The sequence below is a fragment of the Vanacampus margaritifer genome, chromosome 8, assembly GCF_051991255.1.
Source record: "Vanacampus margaritifer isolate UIUO_Vmar chromosome 8, RoL_Vmar_1.0, whole genome shotgun sequence".
In the NCBI taxonomy this organism is placed as follows: domain Eukaryota; kingdom Metazoa; phylum Chordata; class Actinopteri; order Syngnathiformes; family Syngnathidae; genus Vanacampus; species Vanacampus margaritifer.
In genome coordinates, this window is record NC_135439.1 from 15,989,872 (window position 1) to 16,005,787 (window position 15,916).

General features: G+C 39.3%; 1 protein-coding gene across 2 annotated transcripts; it reads left to right on the plus strand.

Moving 5' to 3' along the window:
* Window positions 1-100: 100 nt before the first annotated feature.
* Window positions 101-11,964, plus strand: ldlrad2 (low density lipoprotein receptor class A domain containing 2). 2 transcript variants are annotated; one of them, XM_077574014.1, is made up of 5 exons: window positions 101-488; window positions 3,834-4,319; window positions 5,199-5,348; window positions 7,634-7,774; window positions 11,488-11,964. In XM_077574014.1, the coding sequence occupies exons 1-5, from the start codon at window positions 350-352 to the stop codon at window positions 11,784-11,786; spliced, it is 1,215 nt and encodes a 404-aa protein (XP_077430140.1). In that variant the 5' UTR covers window positions 101-349; the 3' UTR covers window positions 11,787-11,964. The 2 variants fall into 2 exon arrangements, with proteins under 2 accessions (XP_077430140.1, XP_077430141.1); XM_077574015.1 differs by having other exon boundaries at window positions 7,637-7,774.
* The last annotated feature ends 3,952 nt before the right edge of the window (window positions 11,965-15,916 follow it).

Consider the following 15,916-nt stretch of genomic DNA (forward strand, 5'->3'; position numbering starts at 1 on the left):
CTTCTAAACTTTATGAAATTTGCAGTTTGAAATTAAATTTACGTCCATGCACAACTTTACATCAAGCAAACAAAAAAATTGGTCTTAGAAGCTCACGAGGATCATGCAGCTTTGTTGTGTGTTTTTAGTTGGTGTGTGTTTTTGCTCTTTTTACGCTCTGCTCTCTTGACAGCTGATTGGTTGTCTGTTGTCGTGGAAATGTCAGGGACCGTAGGTGGGGGCGAGATGTGGGATTTAAATACAACTCTGCGTTTTCATCATGGCCTCCACATAGTACTAGATAAAATCCTCCTGCCAAGCCAAAGTCCACGTTGGGATCATTTCACGTCGGAGCGAGAATGGCGCTGTCATGTCTTCTGTGAGATTGTCCTCATTGACGCGGCCAGCCTGGATGATGGAGATTCATGCGGACGTGCCCTGCGGGCTGCTGGTCACGCTCTTACTCCCACTCTGCCTTTTGGGTCTACACGGGTCAGCCATCGACACAGGTTAGACATCCACGCCTGAAAAGTACGACGGACACGTGTGCGTAATCTTGCGGCGTTGCGTTACCAACAGCAACTATATAGTATCTTCAGTTTTGTTTTATACTATACGCGTAACTTGATCAATTGTGCGCAGATAACGTTTGAGCAATTTCATGGATATGATTCATTTGGATTTATTTAAATAATGTAGCAAACTCATCAACTCTCTTTTTGTTCGTCTTTAATCTGGATATGACAGTATTTGGAGCAGTAGTATTTAAGACAAGTATCATTTAGAAACTTGCTTCACTCGGGTTCCCATAAACTTAATGTAGTGATATATATATATATATACAGGGTGTCCATAAAGTCTCTTTACCATTTAAAAAAAATATTAAAAATGCAATTGATTAGATCTTTTATTCAGATTTGTTCTATTGTATTCAGTGTTTAAAAAAAAAAAAAGCACACAGTGTTTATCATTACTGACCTTAAGCAAAGGATTGCTGTACTACAGCGAACATGGGAAGAAATCGAGTACCGTCTTGATGTGCTTCGTGCAACTAATGGTGCCCATGTAGAAGTGTATTAAAAGAGGTAAAAAAAATAAAATAAAATAAACTTTAATAAACGCTGAATACAATAGAACAAATCTAAATAAAATATCTAATCAATTGCATTTTTAATAAATTTTTGAAATGGTAAAGAGACTTTATGGACACCCTGTATATCATTGTTATTATGATTCAGCTGTATATCCACTAAAACAATTTTCTTAAATTTTATATATATATATTTTTTTTTTAAGTGAGAAATTGATGGATTGGTAGATGATGGATGGATGGACACACGTTTATTAAAGATTTATTTTTATATGTATGTAAAAGCAGTATCATTACATATGTTTTTTTTTATTACTACAATGCAGCAGCATAAATCATTTTCAATTTTCATTTGTTGGGCTTATATCTTTAACTAGCCTTTAATTAGTATTTTTTTCCACTTCAATCTCCTTGTGAACGAGAAAAAAAAACAATGCAAGCGAGCAGGTAAATGAAACTCTGTCACGCTTATACGTTGATGAATTCGTATACGTCCGTCCATCCACATTTGTGAGGGGCCGTTAGAGGCATGATTCAGGATTAGCCATCACACTTATCGAAATGCTCATAAATATTACATATTTCCCCCCTCTAATATTGTTTAAAAAGAGTTGAAATTGTAATTTTTTTGTAGCATCTGCTCAGTAAAGGGGGTGAACGTTTCCCACCAACAGTGGCTCCCGAGCTTTGAGACATTCCTGGAGGCCATTGTGGGAGGAGCTAACGGTCTTCCATGGAAACGGAGCTAATAAACTCCATGGGTGATTGTAAATTTTGTCATTATTTGGCCTACGGCCCAGATGCAGAGGGTGATGGGGGGGCTGCCAAATCCGGATCTGCCCACCCATCTATCCTGGTCCAGCCTATCGAATATCAACACTGCTGATTCACAGGGTTGTTTGATGGCTGGGATTCGTATTTGTGTTTATTTGTTTGCGCAAAGACAATAAAAATATATAATATTGGAAGACGGTGAGATCAGAATACCCGTATAGGGTTTTATAGAGTCAATCTCACCTCATTATCTAATCAATGTAGATATTCATATTTAATAATTAATTAAATTAAATTAATTAATTGAGACTTTGACTTTCCAAACTTTGACTTTGTGAGTTTGACTAATGATTTTTTGGGATGTATTTGTTCCACAGCCCTTACAAGGCCCTCAAAGCACTTTACATTTTGACTACTCATGACGCAGCATCGTGCTCAAGGATACTTCGATGCGGTCACAATGGTCTAGAATCGAACCTGCAACTTCAGGGTTGCGGCATGACCACTCTACCAGAGTCACGCCACCCCCATTTATGTTAAAGATTGATGATAAATGAGCAGCAAAGTTACTTTAATGATTGTTATAGGATGCTCATCTTATTTTTTTTCTGCGTATGCTAACACATTTTTACTCAAACGCTTTGGCAGAATAACAATATGTAACAGTATCCGACACCATATGTCAAGACAAACATGTTTAAAATAATGGCAAATGGATTCATAAAAGCATCAAAGTGCTTTCTAAAAGCCTCACCCATTCTTACGCCGGTGGTCAGCCGTTGTCATGCAGGACCACTGGGAGCAAATTAGGGATTTTTTAAAGGGGGTGCGAATTGATGTAATTCTGTTGTGAAAATGTTACGTTTCTCTAGCTTGTTTAAAAAGGACATAAAAAAATAAAGACGCTCTCTCAAATTATAGGGGGTAGGGGTGGTATTCAATGTAGGCGTGCCTTCAACAACCTCAGCACTTGCTGTGGCTGGGACAAGCCGGTGATCATCCTCGTCGGGCTGATCCTTCACAATCCTCACTTTTCTGTAGAGCTGTACGATACTTGAGATTTTAGTATCGATCAATACCAAGTAAATACTGGTGCCAATATCGCCGATACCGATATTTTTAGGTTAATAAAATATATTTTGAATAATTTGTCCTATCAAATAAAATAAAATATATATATATTGCAAATTAGACTTAATTGTTAGGTTCTTAAACATACCATAATATAATATCCTCAACGGAAAAATACCTAGGCTGTTTTTAAGTTTGTAATGTAGCAATAATCTTCATATTCTTAGTCCCTGTCACTCTTCTGCGCTCAAAGAAACGTCAGCCACCGAAGTTCCTCGAGTCCCGTCACATTGCATAAACGATAATTACATGTTGTGCTTCACTAATAACTGCTTTAACTACAGTAGTAGTTGGAAAAGCTCCAACCGAGCATAACATGGCTCATTGTCATATTATGTCATTCACTGTAAAAAATAATTATTTGTTACCGCCAGTGCCGCTCACCGCTGGCACATGCGCGTGTGCTGCAAAGAGATTGTGCGAGGGACTCGTGAGAAACCTAAATTAATAAATAAATGTAAAATATCGATACTAGCGCTCTGTTATCGATCCGATACCGATACGCTAGTATCAATTCTGTCGATACTTGGATCGAACTGCACAGCCCTACTTTTCAGGAGCCGTCAAAAAGAGCAAGCCATTTTCAACACTTTGGATTGGTCAGTTGGTAAAAATAACAGCCAACATGTGGACTGACCAATAGCATCGATTTATGAAAAAAATATGAAATTTACCAAAATGCGACGCCACGATATGCTCAAATTCCAGTCAAGGCAATTATTCAAGGAAATATGGTAGCTTTGAGTCTTTGAGTCAGGATTTTCAACTGTTCCATTGAATTAGGGCCTGAACTCACAGGTGAAAAAAAAATTCTGGTTGTAATTTGTAATGAATGGAATTTATGTGTTTGTCTCATCAGTGAACGTGGTGGACTTCTGCGGTCAGACCATCCGGGGCGACGGCATGATCATCAACTCCCATCAAGAATCTAAAAAGTACTACTTTGTAACAATGGGGACCGACTGCCACCTCACCATGCAGGCCGGCTCGCCAAAGGACAAGGTCCAGTTCCACTTTCGCTTCTTCCTGGTCTACAGTTTGTTGCGAGTAGCCCCTCTGAGCCCAGCCCCTCTGTTACCCGAGTCTGCACGTGGCTCCGCCCCCCTCAACCCCAAGCTGGAGCCCACCTCCGGGGAAAGCTCAGAGGATCCCTGTCATGCAGGCTCATTTGTTCAGTTTTATGATGGATGGGACAAGAACTCGCCTCCTCTTGGGCCTCCTCTTTGCGGGAAGACTCCGCCACGGCCGGTGCTGTCGACAGGAAACCACCTGACCCTGCGACTTGTCACCCGCGGGACTCAGCCAAGAGTAGACTTTGTGGGGGACTTCACATCATTCAGACTTGGTTGGTAAATACACACACTTGTCTTTGTATCATCGTGGGGACATCTCATTGACATGATGCATTTCCTAGCCCCTTCCCTTAACCCCAACCATCAAAAATGATCGCCTACCCCTATTCCTTACCCTAACCTCAACCATAACCCAATTCAAACCTAAACTCTAAAACCAAGTCTTGACCCTCAAAAAGAGGTCTGAACTTGTGGGGACCACCAAAATGTCCCCACAATTTCAAGTCGGTCCCCACAATGGTAGTTAAACATGGAAAAACACGCGTGTATGGGCCTCACAATGTGGTAAAGACAAAGGCACACGCGCGCACACACGCACACACACGTTTGTCTTTGTATGTTAGTGGGGACCTCACATTGACATAATGCATTTCCTAGCCCCTAACCTTAACCATCACCAAAATCCAATTCAAACCTAAACTCTAATATATATATATATATATATATATATATATATATATAGATAGATAGATAGATAGATAGCAACTGCATATAAAATGGTGTCCCCCTAGTGGCGAAAAACAGCCACTGTCCTGCCTGTTTTCGATGTCTCCCTCCATCAACACACCTGATTCGATGAACAGGATCGTTATCAGGCTTCTACAGAGCTTGCTGATTAACTGATCATTTGCGTTGGAATGTTTATTGTCGATGTTTTATCGATTATTGATCCGCCCTCTACCACTTCATGTCACTTTTACCCTCATTCCATTCAAATGCTTTCTCGGCGCAACCAGTAAAGCCGTCACACTGGATGCATTTATTTGAGCTGAGTTTTCGTATCAATCGCATCAACATAAACATTTCTATTCATTTACTAGTGAATGAGCGTCATGGTCTTTGACACAAACACACTCTCTCTTTCTCCTCAGGGTTCAATCAATCATTATGCAGCAGTGAGCCTTACTTCACATGCAGGAATGGAAAGTGTATCCCACTCAGTCTGGTGTGTGATGACAAGGGCATTGACAACTGTGGGGATGGGAGTGACCTGGAAGAAAATCTGACAACAGGGTGTAAAGGTCAGTGAGGTCATGTGTAATGTGTTGTGTTTAGATCATTTGGTCCTGATAGCTCTCTCCAAGCTACAATATTTTTTTTGTTTATAAGGTGAGCAACAAAGATTCTAGAACTGGTGGCTCAAAAGGAACCCCGATTCCATTTACAAACCACAGATGAAACAAAACTATTGCCCAATGTTAGAAGCTTGCCTTTTCAGTGTTTTGTGCCTCTATTTTACTTATTATTTTCTATTATGAAAACTCAATATGGGTCTGAGAAAAGCGGCGCGGGATGCAATGTGTAGTTAAAAATATTTAAAACATATCTTTTTGTCATGTGGCTGTATAGCTCAGTGGTTAGGGTGTCTGCTTTTGGTTCCATGTTTTCCTGGTTCAAATCCTTGTTATTACAATCAATTTTTAGGAGTCAACATTTAACTGGGACCCAGCTGGGCAGCCTAGCTGGGTCCCATTCACTAGCCCATTCCATAACTATGTAGGTTTTAGCTTGGGCCCATACTAGACCAACCTTGAGTCCATCTGGGCTTGCCCACATGGGGCCACCATAAAATCCCTGGCCAAATTTAACTGGGACCCAGTTGGGCAACCCAGATGGGACCCATTCACCAGCCGATATCTAGCCCACATGAGTGTGTTGACAAGGATAACAAGATTTTGCTTGATATTGAGAGGTCTTAATAAAACAATACTTGTAATTAGAGGTGTGCCCAAAAATTTATTCTCATAAGAATCGCGATTCTCATTGAGTACGATTCAGAATCGATTTTAAATGTCCCAAAATCGAAAGTCTTTTCTTTGTTTGTTAGGAGTGCTGTTCATGTACCCGATTTGGCCACTTAAGGGCAGTGTGGTTCCACGCGGTCTGATACACTGTTAATTTGTAGCCACATTAGAGAATAGAAGGAAAAAATTCACGATCAAGTTGTTCCAATAAAAGTAGGTTTTTTTTGCAGCGTGGAACCGTTCTTTTGAGTGATAAAAGTGCCACGAGTCAGACTGGAGTAGACCATTACAATTCCTTGCACATCTATAAATTGAAGCAAAAATCATTGTCAATCAAATTATTTTGAACCAAAAGTTGTTCTTAATCGAAAATCGATTCTTAATCGAATTGCACACGCAAAAATCGGAATCGAATCGAATCGTGAGACATTCAAAGATTCCCACACCCTACTTGTAATGTTTTGGTTGTAATCCGCAGTGTTGCAGAACTGCATTTCTTTATATTGATGTTTTCTAATCTTATTTAGCTAAAGGGGGGAAATTAAGAAAATAGGATGGATAGATAAAAAAAAGACTATTTGCGAGGACTGAGAAGTGTATCAATGGCGCTCCACATTACAGAGCTTGTTTGCAAGTATGGAAGAAACATGTCCAAAAAGAAAAAAATTCATTAGGGGAAATTTCATGGAGCCAGGTCTGACAAGGGAGGTCGTTCCAGCACTGCGATGTTCTCCTTGACCAGGAAGCAACAGATGCTCGGGGCATTGTGAGTAGCTGTCATGGTGAAGCTCTTGCCTTTTTTTTCAAGAACAAAGCAAACGCCACAAGATGTAATTGAACACGCGATGGTTGGTCATCCAGGCCTGTGGCAAGAACTTGCTGCGGACAACGCCTCTCACATTGAAGAATTCTTTCAACGTGACTTTCACTTTGGAGTTAGACTGTCTTGGTCTTGCTTTCATCGGTTTTTGTGTCGTCAGACTTTTTAAGCGTCTTCCAGGGTCTTCCGCGAAGATCTATGATTCATCCAGTGATGACTCTACCTATAACTAGAATAAAGTTCAATAGTTGCAAAGTACTGTGGTCAGTTATACACTCAAGGGGAGGCCCGGCTTAAGAAGGCGGGACCGGCGGGCAGTTTCCCGGTGGGCCACCAAAGGTCACTATTTCGCTCATTTTAAAATCAGCCAATAACGTGCTTTTGGTAAATCTCGCCAGGCACAAAAAGTTGGAGCGGTGTAAATTTTCCCGCTCGGTTGGTCGGAGCAGCGATCTCCATGGCGGCAACTTCAAGATGATTTTTTTGTGTGCTCAAATATGTTTACAATGTTTTCGAAAGGTGTATTTTAATATGTGAGTGGGTTTTAATAAGTTCAAGTAATGTTTTGTTTCAAGAATGTAGATGAGGTCAAACTATTTTCTTTTCTTTTTTTTTAAATTGTTTCTGAATTGTAAATTCTCACCAACTGCAGGTGGGTCGGGAAAGGTTCTGCTGCATTAGAGTAGGTTCACTGTTCAATTTTTCTGATTTAGTTGGTTGACCAAAGTCTGTCCTTCCTCAGCAGGTCAGCTTTTACCTCCAGAGCCACCGACACCGATAGCAACCCCGCCTCCATCTTATGCAAATCCCCCCACAGTGCCAATTCCCACAAACTTCAACTGTGGCATTGCAGTCAGCACTCCGAGTTTTGAGTCCGTTTCGGGTAAGTGGAATGTAACTTTACTTTGACTTTTGTAATTCTTGTTTCTGGGGCCATAACTAGCTCGAAGTTTGTCCTTGGAGCATTTGACCCCGGTTCGATTTCCGGACTGTGTGGTCCTTTCCTGCAGGTCACTCTCTCTCACCCATTTCCTGTCAATTCTTCGGCTGTCCTATCAATGAAAGGCTAAAAGGAAAATAGATAAAAAAAAAAAATATTGTTTCTGCCATTTATTGTATCTAGATCAGAGGTGGGCATCGAGGGCCAAAGTCCTGCAGGTTTTGCATGTTGCCCTTCTCCAACACAGCTGATATATGATCAGCTCATCAGCAAGCTCTGCATAAGCCTGATAATGAGCCTGTTGATTGGAATCAGCTTGCGTTGGAAGTGAGAAACCTCCAAAACCTGCAGGACTCCGGCCCTCGAGGACCGAGATTGCCCACGTCTGATCTAGATTAATAGTTAAAAGTTTTTGTGTGAAGAATCCGTCCGTCCTTTCATCCATTTTCTTAACCGCTTATTCCTCATAAGGGTCGCGGGGTTGCTGGAGCCTATCCCAGCTGGCTTCAGGCAGTAGATGTGTGAAGAATACAGGCTGAAGGATTATAATAAGTTTTGTAATCTTTTGCGTGTCCAAATAAATCAAAGATGAGATTCTTGTGAAAGGGGTCCTTGCAAGGAGAATTTATTACAGAGATCTCTGGTCACACAATTGAATATCACCAAAGCAGTGTCATCCAAGAATGTGTGTCCCTCCCCCCAGGAGACACAGCCCTTTATTACAACCCGAGTTTGTACAAAAACGCCTCTTCTCCTCCCATCAAATCCGAAAATCAGATTACATTCTCACAGTATGCTAGGTTGATCTTTCATATTTAGACAAAACAGAATCTCAATATGCCAGCTTGCACTTTCTTCACTTTTAGACGAAACAGGTTCTCAGTATGCCAGCTTGCACTTTCTCAAAACAGAATCTCAGTATGTCAGATTGAACTTTCTCAAGCAGGACACTGAAAGGGAATTTAGACAAAACAAGATAACAGATAGGTTAAGGTCTAGTTATATTGAGTTCAACATTACTTCACCTGCTCTACACATCTATAACTAAATTCAAAATGGTTAAAATATAAAATAAAGAAAAAAATGCTAACAATGTTAACAAGGCCATAAATATATGTGGATCGCATTAAAACCTTGGATAGTAATAATATAACAGTACTTAAATCTCAAATATACATTTCTGTCTTACCTGCAATTTTACTCTTATCTACAAATTAGGACATCTATATTTTATTTCGGACATACATCTATCATGGAAAGCTTTCGATAATGGTCGCACCAGATGATGGTTGATCACGCCACATAATATTTTCAATTTAAATCAAAGTTGTGAGGCTAAGAATTAGCCATCTAAACAAAACAAGCTAGCTAGCCACACGAGTGAAATTATAATGAAAGTATATATTTGTTGGGCAAAATTTATAATAATTCAGGTCATACCACATGATGTCCAAATATGACCACAGTTGCTAAAGTAATAGTTGTGAGACAGAACAACCCTGATAGCTGCTCCCGTAAGTTCTAGTGGATGATACAAACTCATTTAACCATTTTCGGCAATACAAAGTTCATATTCTGGCTATAATTAAATTGATAATTTATTATTTTTAAATTATCGATAACATTATATTTCCTGTGTAATTAATACCTTTAAAAACACATTTTGCCACTTGTCGACCAAAAATGACATCGCAGGTGTCCAGAGCTCAGATAATGGCTATTCACGGCTCACCTGTTTTCTGATTGGTCGTTATCTGAGCCCTTGCCCAAGCCGCAATCTCCAACTCGAACTGAGAGGCTGGGATGAAAATCAGCATCTCCGAATCTGAGACCATTATTATTATTATTATTATTTTTAATTCTGGTTACTTAATTCTGTCTGTTAGCGAGAGCCACTACATCGTGATAACTTACATTGATGTTTCTGCCTTTGGCAATTTATTATTATATTATATTATTAGTATGGGATTTTTTTTTAACGGGCTTTAGGTCAACTGATGAATACACACACGCACGCACGCACGCACGCACACGCACGCACGCACATGCACATGCTCACCCACATACAAAAAAATATATATATATATATATATATGTGTGTATATGTATATATCCATCCATCCATCCATTTTCTTGACCGCTTTTCCTCACTAGGGTCGCGGGGGTGCTGGAGCCTATCCCAGCTGGCTTCGGGCAGTAGGCGGGGTACACCCTGAACTGGTTGCCAGCCAATCGCAGGGCACACAGAGACGAACAACCATACTCACAATCACACCTATGGAGAATTTGGAGTGTTCAATTAACCTGCCATGCATGTCTTTGGAATGTGGGAGGAAACCGGAGTACCCGGTGAAAACCCACGCAAGCACGGGGAGAACATGCAAACTCCACCCAGGAAGGCCGAAGCCCGGACTCGATCTCACGTCCTCTGCACTAGGAGGCGGACGTGCTAACCAGTCAGCCACCGTGCTGCCCTATGTATATATATATATGTTTTTTTTTTTTTGTTTGTTTTTTTAAAAAGGAGAGCAATGATGATGTCAAATCGAATGAACAATACTGAGCTCTGAAGAAAAAAAAATATTATTATTATCCATCCATCCATCCATTTTCTTGGCCGCTTTTCCTCACTAGGGTCGCGGGGGTGCTGGAGCCTATCCCAGCTGGCTTCGGGCAGTAGGCGGGGTACACCCTGAACTGGTTGCCAGCCAATCGCAGGGCACACAGAGACAAACAACCACACTCACATTCACACCTAGGGACAATTTGGAGTGTTCAATTAACCTGCCATGCATGTTTTTGGAATGTGGGAGGAAATCGGAGTACCCGGTGAAAACCCACGCAAGCACGGGGAGAACATGCAAACTCCACCCAGGAAGGCCGAAGCCCGGACTCGATCTCACGTCCTCTGCACTGGGAGGCGGATATTATTATTATTATTATTATTATTATTATTATTATTATTATTATTATTATTATTATTATTATTATTATGTTTCGTCTTCTATACCACATTTTGGGCCCGATGTGATCATATTTGTTCATTTTTACTTGTATTATTATGAACAATGAAGTTGGATTGATGGTGGTATGTAAATAAATCTTGTCCACTTTATGAGTAAGAACTAGACTGTTGCTAAGTCAATTTTTTTTAGATCCTCCCAAAAGGAAATTTATACTAGATTCAAACTCCCAAGTAATATTTTAGCTGGCATACACATGAAAATTACTGTTTTCAAAAGTACTGTTTAGACGCAGATATTCTTTCAAAATGTAGATTTTAGAATAGTCACTAATGGTGTAGTGGTTCACGTACACGGTTCGCATGCAGGCAGTGTGGGTTTAGTTTCCCACTCAGTAACGGTGTAAAATTTAGTGTGAATGGTTGTCTATGCCTGTTATTGACTGACAATTGGTCCAGGATGTATTATTCTTTTCGCCTGAAATTGGCAAGGATAGGTTCCAGCTCCTTGAATCCCCAAACAACATAGTCAGTATACAAATTGAATCCTTGGACGAGCGGACGGATGGACGGATGGACAGATGGATGGATTTTAGAGGTCCCACTTTGCATGTCAATTTGTGAGGCTATTCTAACCACTAATTCAAATCAACAAAATATAAATAATGAACATTCTTTCTGAATGATTTTCCAGAGTCTCCAGCTTCTGTGTCCTTGTTGGTTCTATACATCATCCTGGGTGTGGTGGTGGGATGTGGAGTGCTCTGCTGGTGCTGTTGGTCCCCCGGCTGGTTCCTGTGGCGCATAAGTATTTTACGCTTTTTGCCGTGCTGCAACTCGGCCTGCGCCTCTTGCCAACTCTGTGCCCGCAGCTGCACTCACAACAAAGAGCACCGTCTGGCAAAAGTCACCCCACAGTCGCCGCTAAATGGGACGCCAGCAGGTGTGGTAGTCACGAACGCGGATGAAACTCCTTCTGCCGCCGCACTTTAGAGAAAAGGACTGACTGCTTGATCACATTTGGCAAAAAGGTCTAGCGTGAGCAGTGATCTGTGATTATTGAACATTGATACTGACTGTATGGAGCACATCAACTATGGCGGACCAAAATTGCTCAAATTAAAAATAGATAAATGACTAAATAAATAAATGGATGTAAAATAAAATATAATTAAAAAATTAAATGCAAAACAATAAATATTATTGGAAATAAATCAACAACAAATATAGCCTATATATATTTGTTGTTGATTTATTTCCAATAATATATATATATATATATATATATATATATATATATCCCTAAATAAAAGTAAAAATGAATAATAATTATAAAAAAAACAATTCAAATTGAGATTCAAAAAATACAAATAAATATAAAAATAAATGTCAAAATTAATTTTTACTTTTATTTATTTATTTAGGGTTACATTTTGTATTTATTTCTTTGTATTTAATTTTTTTAATATATATTTTTACATCCGTTTTTATTTTCACTTTTATTCATTTATTTATTTATTTTTCATTTTGGAAGTTTTGGTCCTCCATAATCTACCTTTTTTTGGAGAAATGGGTAATATAAAATAGCTGAAAGCATTTGACTACAGGAAAAACTGTTTTTGTGTTTTACAGTGACGTGTTTATAAGAAGCAGGGTGTAGACTTGTGTTTTATGAAAACTTGTGAATCCTCACAGCACGTTTCACTTGTCATAAGGGCTCTCTTTAAATATGATTACAGCTCTTTCAAATGTTCCAGCGCAGCTCATCGTTTTCAAAACAGCTTTTAGTTTATTGTATAGCTTTGTTGCATTGTGTTTTCTTGAATTTTCCAGCTTTGACCCAATGTCTGACAAGGACACTTATGAAAATAAAAGACATCCTCATGCTCAGCACAGCTGTTCTCCTAAACTTCCACTCTCAGCAGTCCACTGTTTTTCCACAGTGGGACGTTTGGACTTACGGAGCACAGCTTGTGTCAAGGTCTTGTTGACCTTTTCTTTTGATATATTGGACTGCATTCCATCCAGCCAGTTATTTTGTATCAAGCATCCAGACCTGTGACTTTGTGCAAGAAGGTGAACGGCCGCTCTCAATTGCCAGTCAAACACAGATAACATACTGTAGACCACTTGAACACTCACTTTATTGGCAAATTTAGAGTGAGGGAAGTGGATGGAATGCTATCATCTAGTTTTAGTGGTGTTGGTGATGTTGCATTATGTATGGTTTACTGTAAGTCTATTTATCAAAATAGCTTTTTTTTTTTTTAAAAAGTGTGAACTTATTCTCCAGGGAAACATAGCGGACTTGTGTAATATGTACTATTCGTTATTTGTACACATACATTTGGGTGTCTGGAGTGCCTGTCCTGTTCACCCTTTAAGTGTGAAATAAAAAATAAAAATCCTTGTTTTCTGTCTGCAATATTTTTGAACGTGTCTGTGAGTAAACTTGGAAGCTCGGCTGGTGCACAGTAAACTTTGTAGAATAAATTTTACTCTGAAAAAGACTATATTCGGTCCCAGTCTAAACAGAGTCAACTTTATACTATACTCGAAAGAGAGTAAAATATTTTAAAAAAAAAAAACAACAAAAACTCAATAGTTGAGGAACAATCACAGAACCTTCAGGTTGGGAGACCACTGACCCATGCCACTCCTACTCTGTGTCAATATATCGCGGGTGTCGGGTGGAATCCTTATACCTCCATTTTTGGTCTCCTTTGAAACAAAAGCAATATGTTAGCTAGTAATAAGTCTAGCTTTGCTTAGTCTTCAATGCTGAAGGTTGTGGGATCGTTCCTCAACCCTTGAGCGTTTTAATGTTGTTGTTTGTTGTTTTTTTTAGCATTCTATTCTCTTCCAAGTGTAAAAGTTTACTCTGTTTAGAGTGGGATTGAACAGAAACTTCTAAGCAGTAGCCAAAACTATTATGTCACAGCCAGGCTAAAAAGCCAAAATATAGATAGGCTACATGAATAAAAAAAATAAAAAAAAATTGTGGAAATGCATTGTTATCACAGATTAGCATTAGTTGGCACTGTTTTGAGAGCTAGCGTCAACAGCAACATAAGGGCGATGCTTATTTCATTTATGTTTAAACCATCATGTCATTAACCTGTAGTTATACTAGTTATCGCACGATGAACAGGATGTCCAGAAAGTTGTTTTGCAGGGTTGGTCACGTGACATTCCGCATATAATGGAAGCAGCCCGTAGTGTAATTGTAACATTCATTTTGATTGACCCCAGAGTGTGATATTTCCCAATATGGAACCATAATCGGACCATCAGAATATATGATTTCAATATCGTGAATTGTGACTCACAGAGGTTAAGTTTACATTTCACAGTGATTTTTTTTCTCCTGATGGGCTTTTCTTTCACTTGATTATTGATGGCTCTGACAATATGATGCAGACGAATTTTTGAGAAGCACCAGGAGATAAGAGAAAATTAAAAGCAATGAAATGTACATTTAATGCCATGTCATACGCAATGTCGTTTTCACCGTAGAGGCAGAATATAACGTGAAAATGCCACAGAGAAATCAATGTATTCAATATAGGCAGCGTTTGTGAGTGGCAACGTAAGATGGCCGCCTTAACGAGTAAGCGCCATTGAAAGTCCATTCAGGGGATGAGAACCCCCTGAGACTGGATGGGCTCCTAAAACGAGCTGATTGTAGGAAGGCAAGATGTATGGTGTATAAATTGTGATGTAATTCTTTATCCTTGGGCTATTTTGACAAAAGCATGTCACAGGTGTATTCTTAAGACATCTGGGAACTCAACGTGGGGGAAAAAATACACAGAAGAAAAGAAGAAAAGAGTTGTTTAACTCCAGCTGTATTGCCCAGCTAGTGTGAGGGACAGTCAGGATTCATGTGTCTTCCAGGCAAACTATCTTTGTCATGGACTCCAGATGGAGTAGGTCTATAACATTTGCACCAGCAGCCACTCTGTGTGTTGTGTGACTACATTACACAGATTACCCACGGCAATCTTTAAAAGACTTGGAGTTGTGTTCCGGGTGCGACACAAGGCCACAGGCCTAAAGCAGAAATCGAGTGTTCCTAAGCTCCATGTTGCCAGGCAGCAGCACATGAATGTACTACCCCCCCCCCCCCCCCACCTTTTTTTTTTATCTACCCAAGTGTACTAAAAACAAAAGTGCATATGTAGACCAATGAGGCAACACACACATACGATGCACTATATACATCCACACAACTCACACACGTAAAGTTGTGCTTGTGTGTCACTCAAGATAAGGTCAACACTACATCTGAATGTTTTTATCAGTAGGCTTTGTTCAACAATTGACTGGAATCTTAACCCTATAAAGCCTGAACCATGAAATATATGAGACAAAATTATGATTCTAGTATCAATATTTATTGGTTCTTCTGAACAAACAAATTTTGGGGGGAGATGGAAATCCACTTCCACATGGGACTTTTGATTTGTGTCATATTTGATACATCCGGTCACAATGCTTTAAATTCATACATTTATAACTGTAAAAAATACAATAATAAACAGACATATCAAGCATATGAGTATTTCCAAAAAATGTCCCGCTATTATTAAGTATAGTATATCTGCTATGATGCAGTATCAAGATTTGAGAACTCCACGAAAGTAACTGGAAACAGCTTCTTCTTTTTTTTTACTTACTTTGTGGGTAAAGTGGCCTGTGCAGAACTTGCATCTCTGTCGAGTTTGTCATTTTGGGAATTGATCGAATATGTATGATCAATTATGTAATTTAAACATTGTATTAGTTAGGTTGAAAAATCAAGCTTTGATTACATGGCAAATGCAAATTTTTACAAAAATGTCAAATTGTATACACTTTTAACACACTTTTACTAACACATTTAGTCTGAAGTATTGAGTACTTTCACATTATATCTACCCATTAACTTGTTATAATGTTGTCTAAGTAACATTTTTCAACTTTTTCTTACATTAACTAAACATATTTGACAAAGAAAAAATCTTCAAAATCAGGTGTCTCTCCTTTCTCCATTGTGGCGATCTCGCAAGGATGGAAAAGCCATCGACTGGGTGATACTGCCATCTAATGGATTATCCGTGCAATGCTTGTGTCAGATCATA

What these genes read in the sequence shown, in the direction of transcription:
- ldlrad2 (XM_077574014.1), top strand. Translation starts at nt 350, where the DNA reads ATGTCTTCTGTGAGATTGTCCTCATTGACGCGGCCAGCCTGGATGATG. An exon ending in CTTCACATCATTCAGACTTG is followed by an intron (nt 4,320 to 5,198) that starts GTTGGTAAATAC and finishes CTTTCTCCTCAG; the next exon opens with GGTTCAATCAATCATTATGC. An exon ending in GAGTTTTGAGTCCGTTTCGG is followed by an intron (nt 7,775 to 11,487) that starts GTAAGTGGAATG and finishes ATGATTTTCCAG; the next exon opens with AGTCTCCAGCTTCTGTGTCC.